The sequence below is a fragment of the Vidua macroura genome, chromosome 8 (genome assembly GCF_024509145.1).
Source record: "Vidua macroura isolate BioBank_ID:100142 chromosome 8, ASM2450914v1, whole genome shotgun sequence".
NCBI lineage: Eukaryota > Metazoa > Chordata > Aves > Passeriformes > Viduidae > Vidua > Vidua macroura.
Window position 1 is genome coordinate 29,074,947 of NC_071578.1, and position 14,108 is coordinate 29,089,054.

Below are 14,108 nucleotides of genomic sequence, written 5' to 3' on the forward strand. Positions count from 1 at the left end.
ATTAGAAAAGCAGTCAAAGAAAAATAGATTATGAAATAAATTCCTAGCAAGGACAAACCTGTTAAATGTTATCAACCCCCCGGAACTCTCAGCTTATTCATAGGCATTTTGAACAGAATCATCATCAGTCACATTTTGCATCACAGGAGGCACTCATGTCAGAAAGTATTTCTGGGAATTCCATTACACAAACATATCCTCTGATACAGCAACAACATTCAGAGAGTTGACACTGAAAGCAACTTTGAGGAATTTTTTTTTCTTTGAAGTTGGAATTAGAAATGGAGCTAAAATATCCAAAGAACTTATTCAACATACCTTTCTCTGAAGTTACACTAATGATTTGTCAAACCTGCTTCATCTGTCTTATAGACAGACAGTAACTCACAGTGAAAGAAGCACAAAAAGGCTAACACTGAACTGTTACAGCACACACGCTCCTATAAAATAGTGAATATTCAGTGCACCACAGGTCCGTATCCTGCAAGGAGAAATGTGCTGGTCCTATAGAAGCCAATCAAAGCCCAGAAGTCAGTGTGGATGGCTAGTGATACTTCATAAGAACATTTATGTTGAAGAGAGCTTGAGTACTAGGCCTGACTGGCACAGACTAAATCAAGAAATGCCTACTTTTCCTTACTACAATATTTTTAAGTGGAAATAAACTTCTTTTTTTCTACCCCCAAAAACTCCCCAAAATGTACTTCATTAAATCAACTATTATGAAGATATTATAAATACTATTATTTATTATGAAGATTTAATTAGCAGTAACTGCTAACAGTCACCAGTACTTCATAGAGTCTTGAGTTCAAGAAACAAACCCCAAAATGATTCTGAAAAGAACTAATAACCTGTTCAGCAGTTAGTGTTAGGACGTGTCTTTACTGAACCCCACATCACCACCACAAGCAGGTCTGTCACAACTGACTAGTGAGGCAAGCAAACCCACAGGCTGCCTTCCTAACTTCTTTTTTGCCTGTCAAATTAGAGATTCAGAGACATTTAAGATGCTGCTTCTGTGCTCCTTTTTGCAGCTGCAGAGCTAAAAAATCTGTCTGCCAATTTCTTGTGAATGAGACTTAATGGACCTTTGGTGAATAAATAAGACTTTTTTTCGCCCTGCCCAGTGAGGGGGAAAAAAATTCATTGTGAGCGATATACACAGCCATCAACCTTCTGTCCAGCAATTTCATTTTCCCTCTCTCTCAGTTCCCATCAAGCCTGTGACAATACCTTAACAGTCCATCAAGATGTCTCAGCAGATCTGATAGCTTCTTCAGATGCTATATGCTTGGAGTCTTCTTCCCGGCCTGAGAAGTGTAACATATTCTGGAGCACATCTGATCCAAAGAAGCCACAGATCTTATAGGATAATTAAGCAGCAGCCATCCAGTGGGAACTCCCAAGACCCGATGAAGTTTGTCTATGGATTTTATGGAATTATATCAAAGGGTCTGTTGCAGGGTAGCAACTGAGAGGTCAAAAGGGTGGAAAAAAAAAGGCAAGAAAAAGCCTGGAAATGGAGAACAATAGCAGCTGACCTCAGAGAGGAGAAGTGAGGAAGAAAAGCTAAGCCAAATACATTATTGTATTTAACTGGGGAGGAAAGGAATGCCACAGGTCTGGTCAAGGGGAACAACACATGTTTAGGAAGAAGCAATGTGTGGTGCCAGGGAATAAAAAGCATCTGCAGGGAACAGAGGAAAAAGGGAAGGGGAGGAGAAAGAAAGGGAAAATATAAAATATGAGAGACTCTATTTTGGCTAAACATCTAAACATTTAAGCGCTTATATGAGTGGCTTTCTGAATTTTTGTGTAACATTCCATTCTACAGCATCTTTCTGTAATGTTTCAAAGGGGAGAGGAAGAGATTCTTTTTGAAAGCAATATGCAGTCCTCCTACTCTGGAACTACATTGCATTTTTAAAAACTATTATATTTTTACGTAACTAACACATATAACTTGCCAGTCAGGATTCTTCAAGCTCTCACAACACAAGAGTTCACAGACCATCCAAGAGTTTCGTTTTAGACAGCTTTTTTGTTTTTCTTTTCTCTTTCTTTTTTTTTTTTTTTCCCAGAATGACACCAAATACAACGTTTATAGAAAAAATGTCTCTTCTTATGAACAATCACATCTACACAGTTTAGTACTTTGGTAAGAGCAACTCACTCATTCCAGGCTCAGTCAGATAGCTGTAGCGCTTACGTAAAGCAAGGGAGACGAAGTTCTGGCGCCGGTCAGCTTTCTCCGTCTGCAATAAAACAGAGCAGGACTTAGGGCCTTGGGAATCACTGCCCCGTGTGAACAGAGCAGTCCTCAAACCTCAGCAGGATGGGCTGCTTTTCGTGGCACACAACCCCACAAGGGAGAATGGAAGCTTCCATTCAGCTTCAGGGTGGCATGCTGAAGCCGAATTTGGGCGAGCAGGCAGGGAGGGGGCAGAGCCAGCCTCTGTTCCTGGGTGCCGTGTGATGAGTGCCAGGCACTGCCGAGCAGGGAGCGTGGCTGCACAGAAACCTGCTGTGAGTGACCACCCTTCTGGAGCAAGCAGGGAGGGACTGCAACCCTAAAGTGAGCCCTCAGGTTCATTCCTCTGCTTGTGAGGTAGAAGAGCTGAGATAGCAGAAGCAGCTCATTATCCTGCCTTAAAGTATCTCCATACTGTCTTATTGCATTATCACTTAATAAACTGCTTCACACTACTAGAAATGGTGTGATATTGCTCATTCTCTGTAAAATAAACTACCTTTGGCTAGAAACAGGAGGTCAACACAAAAGACTACAGGTACAGACAAAACATTCATAAGAGTGAGTGACCGACTGAGTATTGCCCCGCAGATTGATTTGTCCCGAAAGCACACACACCACAATGTACAACGGGCTTTAAAGTGAATACATTAAGGACAAAAAAAGGCATGGGAGGGGATTTTTTTAATATGCACAAAATGCAAAGATGTGGATTAGAAAGCAGACTACTCTTGTTAACTAATAAATTGCCTCATAAGTTGCTGCGTTCAGTGCGATAGCTGTTAGTGTGGTGTCTTTAATATTAATAGTCCTTCAGAGATCAACCCACTTGAGTATGTGGCTAAAAATACAGTTTGTTTAGAAAGAGAGCTATTATTATAGCTATATAATAACTCATTGGAAACAAATTCTGTGGAGGTAAAGTGATAGTTTTGCTATTGTTATTTTTTAACATGTAAGGAATGTTTTGGGTTGCATTGTTTGTGGTTTTTTTTAGCTGCTCTAACCAGCAGGTGACAACTGCTATTTATTTGCCACCAGGAAGAGAAAAAAAAAATTGCTGCTAGGTAAATTGGAAAGACCTATGTAGTTTTTTTACAAGATGATCTCATCTCTAACTACCTCTAATGAGTAAAACCCACTCAGTTTTCTGACAAGCTAATGTTGCAGTTTCCATGAAACACTGGGTTGTTAAGCTGCAAATATCTGAGGTTTATTTGAAAATAGATTTGAACACAATATTTAGAAATTGGTCTTGACTGGTTTACTTTTTTTGAAAGAATCTAGTTTATTTACAGAGGTAAGATATTAAAGGTCACTACTGTGTCCTCAGCAGTACCTTTTTCCTTCTCAGAAATACAAGTTACCATAGCAGTGTCAGTGTTACCCCAAGAGGTAAAATATTATCCGCTAAACTCTCCTTGATTTTGCCAAAATTTGACTTGGTCTGATAGTCATAAAGATATCCTTTTTCAGAAGAAAAATAGTTAAATTTTAGACTGCTTTTATTCAGTGCTTGGTTTAATTTCATAATTTATAATCATGGGGTTTTCCATATTTGTGCGGCTCTACTGTTTTACAACAGCCTATCAGAAGTTGAGGATATGGTTATTTTTCTGTAGGTATCATTTCAACGCCACCATTAAAAATAGTTGTTTGTTTTGTTCTATAACATACTACTTTTCTTCACTAAATCTGAAGGAAATAAAAACAGAAGACAGTGTTTATATTACCTCATCATCTTGATCTGACTCTGTTTCCTTTTGGTCCCAAGATGCATTGCAGAGACAAGGAATATTATAATGGACAGCAGGGAAAAGAATATCAGGATATGAAAAGGACCAAATTGGGAGCACAAAATGCAAGCTGATTTATAAGGCAAAGCAAATCCAAAATGTCAACACAAAAGAAAAAAAAAATCTTACATCCAATGCAAATAAACACGTGACATTACTGAAAGCATAAACCTATGACTTGCAGGCTGAAGCATGAGCTGTAAACAGAATCGTAAAAATTATAGGAACTTGACACCACAGTAACAAGAGACTTTAAAAGCGTTCTACATACAAGAAACCAATAAAACATACATTTTAAAAGCCTTTATCATATTCCAAAGCATTCTCTTTACTGACACTTCACAAGGTTTCTTTATGACTAGCAGGAAATAAAAAAAATAAAAAAAAAAAAATATAAAAAAAAAAAAAAAAAAAAAAAGAGAGAGACAAAAACGAAAGGAACAAAAACAAATCCAACCCAACCCTAAGAAAAATGTTTACTTTTCCAAACAAGTACCTTTTTGTGTGCTGGCAGAGTGATATTCAAGTTGCAAACAGCTGTTTGTGGCAGTCCTTTTGTAGTCTTTGGTTCTTTCAAAAATGATAATCGACCACAGGGTTCCTGGCTGGTGTCTCTTACCTAAAAAAGAAATTTTGCTTCATCATAATAATATATAGTAATTCAGAGTCCTAGAGGAGATTCCTGGAATGGTTCTCAGAATTTCTTTTTACAAGGAGCTTTCTAGTGTGTAAAGACGAATAATACCAAGCTAGAGCTCAGCCTGAGGTGCTAAAAGAGAAAATGTGTTACTGTGAAAGAGTTAGGTCAGCCTGATGGTCCCTGATGGCAAATCCATGCAAGACAAGGTGTTGAGTGAGAGTTTCATACTGGAATATTACTGATAGGCACTGTCTGCTCACTTCAATTTTATTCTGCCATGTTTTGCTCTTGTGTTTACCAAAATGCTTAACAACCTCTCCAGCAGGGCAGCTGTGACAAGGCTAAGGAAAGTGAGCACCATTCCTGGCCATTTAGAGATGAACAGTCTGCACACACCTTCTGAACACACTGCTCTGCAGTACAGGATGTTATTGAATGCATCTCCTTTGCTTAACCCCTCAGAAATTGTGATCTACTGGTAAATATGTTTGGGCTCCAATTTGAGATATGGTCTTAGCAAAAGGTTGTGAATCCATATAATGGGTATTCTGTTCCCAGATCTGCCAGCAGCTCTGCTGTGGCTCCAAGCAAAGCACCCTCTCCATGTTAGTCACATATTAAAGAGCTACACCTACATCCCAGGGGCAAGTCAGTCATATAGGGGTGAAGAAGGGAAGAGGGACTGTTGGAAGGGAGAAAGGCAACAGGATAATTTATTTAGTTTTTCTTTTACCTTGATAGAAAATGGCAGTCTATTTTCTTTGAAAGCATAAAAATTAAAAACAAGCTGCTGTCCTCCTTTAGTCAAAGGGGCCAGATTTCCATAGCAATCAACATAAATAGGTTTTCCTTCAAGAACCTATCAAAGCAAGAAATAAAAGTCAATAAAACCTCTTTTAATATTAGATTCATGCATATAAACATCATTATTTCCCCCATCATCGTTCCTGAGTTTAACACAAGTCCCCACTTGGTTACATTCAACAACAAATTAGAATATCACTGCGCATTATGGCAAGGTATTATGAGTACAGGCGGTTTGGAAAACCACGAACCACCTGACTGGCTTTTCTAAAGTAAGATTGTGTAATTTTCTTCAAGAAATAATAAGTTAGTGACTGTGATTTCACCACAAGCCAGTCCTACTCATGTCTGTGTGCCTGCAGGGCCAATGAGAAGGAATTCCCTCTGTCTGCAAAGCCCAGATAGGGCTACTTGACAGCAGCGAGGGCAAACCCCACTGCAGATTGAGCTGGGGCACCCACAAGTCCTCATGCTCCTCCAGTCTTGCCCTGTTTTGTTCTTCCTTTGAGAAGTTTCATGCCACAGCCTTGCTGTGAACCTTTATTTAACAGGGCTTGTCGTGGCTTTTGCAGGAGCTGCTGCTACTTGGAAAACACACTGCCCACCAACAAGGAGGGAGCCAGCTGCAAGGAATGTACCTCAATGTCTTTGCTCCTTGCAACTTCCTCAAAGTTCTCTTGTTGCTCCAAAGTTTTGTCCACTTTGTCGTCAGTCATGCAGAAGCAGCGCAAATTGGATTCCACAGGGTCATTCATTTTGGCAAATATCACAAACTTTGCCATATAAGGAACACATATTAATTCTCTATAAAGCTGTGTTGCCAGCCCAACAGTCTCTAGTACTTGGTGGCAGTCTGCGAGCCAAAATCTGAGTGGGAAAAAGTAAAGCATTAAATCAACTTTTCACTACGCTCCAACAATTGCTTAAGGCTTAAAGAGAAACTATGTCCTGTATCCTTGGTCATTTTGCATGTGTACTGTCCTTGCAGAATTGTCAGAGCTGTAATTTTCCTTCTATTCTCAGTATGGGTTTAACTACCCAAAAATGGGAATACCTGGCAATGAAATGTTGACATACTTATCTAACCATTTTCACACCGGTGTCTCATAAAGCTATCCATCTGAAGGCACATTTGAAGTCAAACTGGGGAAACTTAATTTCTTGTGACCACACACAATGTACATTGTAATGTGCTGATACTTCACTATACATTTGATTTGCTAAAACACCTTAATAACACACACAGCAAATCACATCTCCCATTCAGGCTGAAACAAATATGCCCATGGTGAAGTCTTCAGAGACAGGTGTTATATTGTTATTTTCTCATCTTATGACTAAGAGTTTGAAGACATGTGTGATACAAATTATAAATTATTTATACTTTATATCAGTCTTTCCCACACTATTTCAGCTCTGACATATTTGCTTTTTGAGCAATTCTCTCTTTTCATAAAGGTTTTTATAGTTGCAATGTCATTTACTGATAGGTAAACTCTCTACCTTCTATACCATGCATTTTCTTCACTAGGATACATGATTTGTACAGATCCTGTTAAATGCCTCCAGTCAGCATGTAAGTCCATGAAGTCCTTCAAGATTAATTTAAACTCATAATTTTTTGCAAAACATATTTTTGTGAGAGCAATTTAATATAATTTTCAAATAAAAAGCCCACAGACAGAAATTAAACATCTTTAGATTTTTAAACAAACACATTTTTATGAATCCCTGGATTTTTTTTTTTTAATGGGATGAACATTTTAAGCTTTCCCTTTCTGTTGCCATTTACAGAAAAACCAAAGCCCTGTGTGGCAGGGCTTCAGAGGAAGAGTCTGTGTGCCTGCCAGGAGCCTCTGTCACAGCCAGGCCAGAGCTTTGTGTGCAGCCCTGGGTGTGTGGGACGCTGATAGGCAGTGACAAAGCAGCATCTGGGCCATCACCGCTTCATCAGCCTCGTGAAAGGCTTCCAGAAAGCCAAAACAGCCTCCCAGCCAGGCACGGTGTTGGTCAAGGGAAGGCACTCCTGAGGTGCAGTTGGCAGGGTCTGCTCCCATACCTGGCAGAAACATTGGTGGTGAAGGAGACACAGTCGTTCGAAAACGTCAGCGGAGTGGTGCCCGTGATATCCTCCCACTGCGCAGGCGAAGTGCCTCCTGTGCAAACACACACCAGGGAGATCTCCTTTCAAACACTAAACACACACAGACTGCATAAGGAATATCTCCACACACAGAAAAAGAGCCTAGACATTAATGTTCTCCAACAGCTGAGCTCCGTTATCATGGAGCATCAACAATGCTACATGGCGTCACACGTCACACCAAAAAACAGAGATGTAAGCAAAGGACATACCTACAAGTCAACAGCAACCCCCCTCGATATCAGCTAGGACAGAATCACGTCTGCAAGCTACTGTTACTGACAAGCATGTTTAATAACCAAGACTGAAATTCTTCAAGACTGAAATTTAACATGTGTTGGGAGATTTCTTTTACAATGGGACCAGATACAAAGCTCAGGGAACCAGTGGGAGCCTTGGAAATAACCTCAGCTGGCTTTGCTCAGGAGAGCTGATCTGGGCCCAGCATACCAAGGCTCCCTTACTGGAAAGCAAGAGTAGTGAGAGTGAGCACAGAGCTGCTGCCACAGAAACCTTGGCAACGAGCAGGATTTTCTCTAACCTGTAATGCTACATAGGAGTCGAAGGCTGGGAGTTGTGTCTCCTTTGTACCCGTTGGTTACTCCTTCTCCTGATGGAGGTGGCACAGGAATTGTCATGGTTATTGGCTTATGGAATTTTCTTCTTCTTGGCTCCACAGTGACAATGGGACTGAATGTTGCTTTGTTTCCAAGGATTTTTTTGACAATCTCTTCTGGAACTGGTTGAGCCTGTCAACATGGGGAACATACTTAAACTAGAGCTGCAAATTGTTTATAGACATGCAGAATTATTTTCTAAAATGGTAATTCTGGTTTTTTTTATATTTTCTGTAGATCTTTTTTTTTCCCCCAGGAAGCCTTCTCAAGGGTGATTATTAGTGAAATTCATGCTTAGTTCTTATTCAACAACTTACTTCTGATTTTGTAATCACTAAATGGTAGAGCTAAATTATAAATCTCAGAAGGTTCCCTGCAGTATTTGCTGAGAGTTTTTCAGAGCATGTTTGGTTTTGTTCTTAATTTACAGTGATTAATGACATTACGTACAATTTAAAAATGCAAAAACAGGCCTATTTTTCACTTGAGAAGTGAGGACTAGACACTGTCACCTGGAGGTGATAGACAATTCTTACATCTCTGCCAAACACAGATTCATGCTCTTGAGGAACACTGCACTCCAACTGACCTCTGTACTCAGTGCTTCCTATGATTATTAGAAAGAAATACTTGTTTGAGTCAAAATCATAAAGAATGCATGAAGTTACAAAAGATGTATAGGTAAATTCCACATTTTCTACAGTCAAAAGTGACCCACATGGTAATGGGAGTTTGCATCCATTTGTCTTTTTATTTTAATTTTTTTAAACTTTCAAGTCTGTTTCAATCAGGTTGACCCATGACTTGCTATTATTCAAATTGCAGAGTGCACTGATATGCAGAGAACATGAAGTTACACTGCAGTCTCAGCAGTCACAACACTGCATGCAGAGCTGCCATACTTCCCTCACACTGGAGAGCTCTGGGAAGGCAACTGTATAACCAGAGCAGCAGAAATTCCATTTTCTCAAGATTAATCATCTTGAGATATGAAATATCTTTAACAGAAATATTTCAGCATGAATTTCAAGAACTGCAGTTCAAACCAGCATCTCTTTTTCATGAACCCATGAGACTTGTCATACTATTAAGGGAATTTTAAGTGATAACTAACTGAACTCAAAGATGCCTCCTATTCCTACGGACTATTTCTCCACTTCCTCTGCAGTTAGTTTAAGTATAATTTAAGCTATATGCTCTTCCCAGATTTCACCCCTAGAAATGCCAGTGGTGAATGTCCTAAGACACAGCAGATGTACATGGGAGGTTTCTGACCCAGTAACAGCTGGCAAACAGCTGCATGTAATCCCTACCAAACACATTCCCGTGGCAGAGGGCAGCCCAGTGACCCCATTCACAAGCTGCTGCTTTGCCACAGGAGATGGGGCCTGCACAGTGGCTGTAGAGTTGCTGGGGCTGTGATGGTTCCAGCTCTTTGCTTTCCTCTCTCCGTTCCTGGGATGCTAAGCAATAATCACGAAGGTGATCCAAGGGGAGCTGGGCTTGTGCCACAGGGACAAGGACTGTGCACCACCTGTGCCTGAGGGACACTGAGCGTGTCTGGGCAGACTCGTGCCAACTCAGAGCACAGGTGTGAAAAAGCCCCTTGTCACAACCCACTGCTAAGGAGCAGCGTAAGCTCCTGGAAGCTCTGGAGCTTCCAGCCTCATGCATCAAGACAGGTGCGCTTAGAGAAGCCGCACTGAAGCCTCTTTACCTGGAGCCCCACGCGGATTCTCTTGGTCAGAGCCCCCTCGGGGAAGGAGGCCTGGACCCGTGGCACCGTGGTGCTGCTCAGCACCCCGCCCTCGGGGCCGATCTGGTTGCTCTCCTGCTTGATCCGGGAAACCACCGCAAAGTACTGGGGGAAATCCTTGGTGACGATCCTGCAGATCCGCTTCTTCTCCAGCTCCTCCACGCTGTCCAGCTCTGGGGGCACAAGACAGGTAAAACGTTCAGGCATCCCCTGCCCAGGCTCGTCCCACACACATCTGGGGCTTTGAATAAGCCTTAAAATGCTTAAGGAGGTTGGGAGGTTTATTATTATTTATTTACTACAGCAGTAAAAAAAAAGCCATTCAGTGCTATCAATTATCAAGCTTTGTTGTTTCTGTGAACTTCTGTATAAATCTCGACAATGAAGGCCAACAGCAATAGCCAAAAAGACATGCTAGGACACCTAAGGAGTCAGGTGTGACAGTCTCTGCAGGAATAGCTGCCACAGAATGACACATTTGTCACACAGCATAGAAATCCAAGGAGAGCTGAAGAAGATAGTCAGGCTTCTTCCCTCTCTTATTTCTATCTGATCTTTCTGTACATAGCTCCAAATTATTCCCAGCCTCTTCCCCCATATGGTTCTGACATAAAGAAAACCACAGGAGATCACAGTGAGTTCATGACTTATCTCCCTTCATGCCAGATGTGCAATCCAGAGCTTGGCTACCTGAGGCACTTGAGACAGTTATTGCCCAGACTGGCATCCAAAAAATCCTGACCAGACACCAAGCTCTCCATGAAGAGAAACTGTGGAAGCAACAGAGCTGTCTTCCAGCACTTCCAGTGAACCAAGAGCAAGATTCCCTTCCACATCAGGATTTCAGCCATTTGGTTATCTGTCCCAAAATAACTGCAGTGTGCCCCTCAGTTCCTAGAGAACCTTAATGCATCCTCAGCTACAACTGAAACAGAGTCAAGTCATCGACCATTAGTGCTCTCAGTCACATTCCCAGTTTGTAGGGTCACCAGGGCTCAGAAACGTGCGTAGAGTACCTATTCCTATTAATTAGGTAAGCACATGACATTGTTTTCCTCATATATGCACTGGAGAAAACTCTGTGATACAACAAAAATATAATGACTTTTGCAGCTATGTGTCTGTATACATATACACACACATACACATATATATATATGTATTTGCATATATATTGCATTGGTGCCCCAAATGCATTAGTGAAATCCCTGTGATATAAACACCACACACAAATGGATATAATTATATAACTGTCATGCATTTCTCCTTGTAACTTCTTGCACTTGGCCTTTTTGTCTCTTGTAATTTGATTTCATTGCAGCACTCCACTAATTTCAGCTCTTATTTTCCTCCTTAAAAAGGGAATTTCTAAATAAAGTTTGTTCCTCAAAAGAGGACATTTTTATCACCTCCAGCAAGAGAAAGCAGAAAGACCAGAAATAATACTAAGGCAAAAGACACGTGTAAAATACTTTGTGACTGAGACATATTACTCCTCTAAGCGTGTAAGCTCAATTACAGTTCCAAAAGAATTAGAATGCAAATTTGGTAAAATGTCAGTTTTCCATTTTAAAACATTCAGCAGATAGTTTGGATTAATCTCACAGTGGTGCTGTGGATCATATGTACCTACCAGAAGTGGATAATTTCTTATCATAATGTCAGCTTCCATTTACTTTGACTCACAGATTGATATCTGAAGCCCTCTAATGAATTAGTCACTCTGCCTGCAGCCTCTGGAAGCAATGGCTTGTGCAGGAGACAAACTGGATTCCTAAACTCCCAGGCAGGTATCATCCATCTTAACTGGTAATTCCTCATCATCTCCTGTTTGTTGCTAGAGAAAAAACCCACTGTAAAATGCTCACAGAGGTGAAGGATAATTAAAATTCTCCTGAAGCAGAAAAATAGTGATTTAAACAAGAACATTTCCAAGTCCTTAGAACCTAGCAGGCACTCTCCTTCAGAGGAGGAAGATGGGAGGATAAGAGTGGCAGAGCAACAGTCAGGCATGGAGAGGAGTTGGACTATATATAGGGAGGTTATGTTTGGATAATACATATGTAAGCTTCTGTATGAAGTTGCCCTCTAACAGAAAAAAAAAAAAAAAAAAAAAAGATGATGAGCAATCAAACCATCTCTCTCACTGCCCTGAGAAATGCAGTGTTAGCAGGACAGAATTAATGAAACAGGGAAAACTAGTCCTGGGAGAGGTCACGTTTCCCAAACACACCTCATGCATTTTACAGAGGGAGATATCATCATTACTATTTCCCTCAGCTGCTGACACTTCATTCCTGGGCAGAGTGTTTCAATGATAAACCTTGAAGCATTTTTTGGTTAGATGGTCGGGTTTTGGAGGGAAGGGGGTTTTAGCCACAGAGAAGTAATGCTGTGCACCCCCTCATGCAGACAGGGATAGCAAAGCATGGAGAGGCAAAGCAGAAAGGTTAGTGGCAGAACTGGGAAGAATCTCCCAATGTCACTGTCTCCCAGGCTTGTGCTAACAGCCAAGAACTCCTACAGCCACTCAGCTTTAGTGAGGCAAGAGAAAGGTATTGTGAATATAATGTGTGCAGAAGTCTTCTCCTGCCACCCATGTGTATGGTACACTTTTCCTGCAATGGTTTGGTGTCTGACCTTCCACAGGAGTGATGGAGAAGAGAGGGGAAGGAGGCAGGAAAAGAACATCACAGCGCGGGCTGCATGCTGCCACATGAACATTAAGGCTCCAGGACTAGAGAAGAGAAACCCAGCCATGTCCTCCAAGGTCAAGAGGGTTGACTCAGGTCAAGGAAAGCAAACACACCAGTTCTCTCTGGTGAGAGGCAGTTGTGGATCAAGTTCATCCACATCTAATACCTTTCTTTTTTTACTTTCAGATAAGGTAACACAGAGCAAGAATCTTCCAACTCGAAATAGAGTCACAGAACACCTGGCTGTTTCATGAGCTTCAAGGTGTCTTTGTGTGGATCTGGTTTCCCTTGCCAGGGCCTCAAAAGAATTTTGCTAGCACTGAAAAAGCAAATCTCACCTGTACCTCCCAGACTGAACAGCTCTCTGAGTTGTGCAACCCTCCCTCAGTCCTGGCTGGAGCAGAGCTGACTTTGTCACAGTGCCCAGAGCGCAGGGTGGGGGGAGCACAGGATCCCAGTTTTCCCCATACAGAGATGTGCCCATTGAGGAATTGCTGCACTAAAAGCATGGCAAGCAGGAGGCAGCTTCCACATGGAGAAAAATCCAGCAGGGGGATGGAGGCAGGGAGAGCACATGGCAAGGGACAAGGAGAAACTGAGGGCAGGAAGATGCTGGTAACCAGACCCACCCTCCCAGCCTCAGTGTTTCACACATATAATTACACAGTGCCACAAGGATGCTTCACCCCAAACAAGGCAATATCCTTTATGCCTATTTTTGTGTAGTCTTTTATCTTGCCATTCACAACATACAGTTTAACAGCAATATGTTTAAAAACTTTTCTTGGAAAGGTGGCAAAATCACTGCAGAGTGATTTATGGTGGTATTTTAAACTTCAAGCATAAACAAGGTCACACTCTGGTTTGATCTCTCGATTCAGTTATGTAAAAACTCCTGCTTCCCATCTGAAACCACACTGTGCAGCTGCAAGCTTACTGCAGCCACAAGCATTTGCATTTCTTGGCTCACTCACTAGTTTGCAAATAACTTTTAAAAGATTAGCTACCCCTCTGTGTGCATTTGTGCCCACAATTTGTCTACAGCTACCTCTAAAGGGTGAAGGAATGTTAAAAGCAAACAGAAGATATCTATAAAAGGAGCCTGTCTGAAAACATGATGTATTTACCAATTTCAAGGCAGAGAGCGTCTTCCTAAAAAAATAATAAATTCCAAAAATACATATATTTTATTTGATTCAAGTATAAATAAATGTAATATGGTCAAGAAGTGTGAATTGCTACCCTTGTGTTTGTAGCCTCACTCCTCCTACTCCTAAAAACGCCAAGTTCCCTGTATTTGCCTAAGTACAGCACCATCCTTAAAATAAAACCTATTTAAGCAGAAACCTGACCGCACCAAAAAAAACCCAAGGCTCTTTACATCATGGTTCATTGTTCTCTC

At 41.2% G+C, this 14,108-nt stretch overlaps 1 protein-coding gene across 1 annotated transcript in view; it reads right to left on the bottom strand.

The window, feature by feature from the left end:
• The window catches only part of ANK3 (ankyrin 3), a 314,256-nt gene that overhangs the window by 35,429 nt on the left and 264,719 nt on the right, over positions 1-14,108 (bottom strand). The window contains exons 32-39 of the mRNA XM_053983225.1: positions 9,972-10,183; positions 8,179-8,386; positions 7,554-7,650; positions 6,133-6,361; positions 5,424-5,549; positions 4,547-4,669; positions 3,988-4,014; positions 2,177-2,258 (exon numbers count right to left, since the gene is read on the bottom strand). Of these exons, the coding sequence (XP_053839200.1) occupies positions 2,177-2,258; positions 3,988-4,014; positions 4,547-4,669; positions 5,424-5,549; positions 6,133-6,361; positions 7,554-7,650; positions 8,179-8,386; positions 9,972-10,183 (1,104 nt within the window). The remainder of the gene's footprint in view (positions 1-2,176; positions 2,259-3,987; positions 4,015-4,546; positions 4,670-5,423; positions 5,550-6,132; positions 6,362-7,553; positions 7,651-8,178; positions 8,387-9,971; positions 10,184-14,108) is intronic.